The 1,782-nt window shown below is 40.9% G+C and overlaps 1 protein-coding gene across 1 annotated transcript in view; it reads left to right on the top strand.

Moving 5' to 3' along the window:
• Window positions 1-1,128, top strand: part of LOC107105022 (regulator of cell cycle RGCC-like) — a 5,336-nt gene extending 4,208 nt beyond the window's left edge. The window contains exons 3-4 of the mRNA XM_015405137.1: window positions 31-138; window positions 973-1,128. Coding sequence (XP_015260623.1) covers window positions 31-138; window positions 973-1,043 — 179 coding nt within the window. The 3' untranslated portion in view covers window positions 1,044-1,128. The remainder of the gene's footprint in view (window positions 1-30; window positions 139-972) is intronic.
• Window positions 1,129-1,782: the final 654 nt, after the last annotated feature.

The raw sequence follows: 1,782 nt of genomic DNA, 5'->3' as shown, positions 1-1,782 counted from the left end.
AGACTCATTCCTCTGTTGTCTTTCTCACAGGTGCTGATTCACTCAACAGAAACAGCTTCAGCTTCAGCGATGAGAGGCTGAACTCCCCCACCGCGCTCTCCCCCGCCGCATCCTCCCCCCCTCTGATGTCACCCAAACGTGAGCTCACCTTCTGCAACACGTGCATCACATAAAGTATTAAACTATAATCAGTTTGTTCAAAACGCAATGAAGGACACTTTATCCTAACATTTTATCTACATGTTGCAGAAAAGAATATTTGATCTTTTTACATTTGATATAATATGTGTTAATAAAAGATGAATAAATACACATAAATCCAATTAACTAAACTCACAATCAGAATGTTAACATCATTAAAATACTGAATTAAATTCACATTGGTAAAATAATTCAGGAACAGGGTGATTGAGAAAGAACAGAATAAAAGACAAACTTTCATGCATATTTGAACAGTTTTTTTCTCTTCTGATGGTTTTAGCCTTTTTCTTTACTGAAGGTTTCTGAAACTTAGTCTGGATGTCAGAAAATTCTCAGTTAGATGGAAACAGCTAAAGGACAGAGATGCACTGCAAAAACAATCTAGAAATAAGTACAAATGTATTAAATTAAGTGTTTTTAGCCTTGATGTGAGCACATAAATTATTTGCCGATGGAATTAGTATTTTATTTCCAATATACACTGGAAATAAGACAATGCTATAATTTTTCATTATTTTAAATGTCTTGTTCCGTTAGCAAAGTGTCTCACTTACCAACTTCATTCAAGAAAAAATGCATTTATTTTCAGAAAAAATGACTTATTGAGATGTAATATTTTGGCAGTGTGTTAATATTCATGCTAATTTTTCAAAATTGTTTCATAAATCCCTGTGGACTAATCCCAGTTTGAGTATTTTTAAGATTAAATTCTCTATAATTATAGATTAGATGTGAAGCATCATTTAATGGCGTCCATCTCTGTCTCTGCAGCCAAACTGGGAGACACCAAAGATCTGGAGGACTTCATCGCCGACCTCGACCGGACGTTAGAGAGTGAGTGAAGACGCCGTCCGTCTGTCAGAACATTATGATTAAAACGAGCCGCCGGCTCCGATGGCCGCCTGTTTCCCGCCGCTCCTACAGCGCTGCAGGACCCGCTGCTTGGCTGTCAGGATGACTGCAGGGTCACGCCACACCCAGCCTCGCCGTAACGTTTCTCCAAACTGGGAGGAAAGTTCTGCTGGATACCGGGAAGCATACAGGATCTGGCAGCGTGACTCCAGAGAGAGCATGTTCATTAATTAGCGTGTTTAGGGCGCCGTAGGTTATTACCTTATGTGGGATATCATATAAAGACCATCAGAAAAAACTGACCTCAGAGGACGCCTTTGTTGCTGCATTTACAAACAAAACGCTTCACCAAAAGGCCTCCGCTACGGTGGCCAGGAAGCACAAAACAGTATTACGTTATTATAGGGGTGTAAATAATAATCGTTTTGTATCGATGCATCGATCCAACAGCTGACGATCCGATGCATCGATACGTCCGCAAGAGAATAGATTCATGTTTTTTTTTCCCTCCGGTCTATTTTTATCCATTCGCTCCTGGGTGTAATTCTCCCTCCCGTGCTGCGGTGGCGCTAAACCTATTTTGCCCTCCTACCTCGCTTACTGGTTATATTCTTACAGCAGTGTGTTGCAGTGAGCTTGATGCAGACATTTTTAAATTATGCTCAGTATTGAAGCGTGGTCTGAGCTACACGCTGTGGGTCTAGATACGGCCGAGGCGGCGAGGAAGTG

This window comes from Cyprinodon variegatus, unplaced genomic scaffold (genome assembly GCF_000732505.1).
Source record: "Cyprinodon variegatus isolate N-32 unplaced genomic scaffold, C_variegatus-1.0 Scaffold2009, whole genome shotgun sequence".
In the NCBI taxonomy this organism is placed as follows: domain Eukaryota; kingdom Metazoa; phylum Chordata; class Actinopteri; order Cyprinodontiformes; family Cyprinodontidae; genus Cyprinodon; species Cyprinodon variegatus.
Note: the sequence above shows the minus strand (reverse complement) of the source record. Positions and strands in the feature narration are given on the sequence as shown.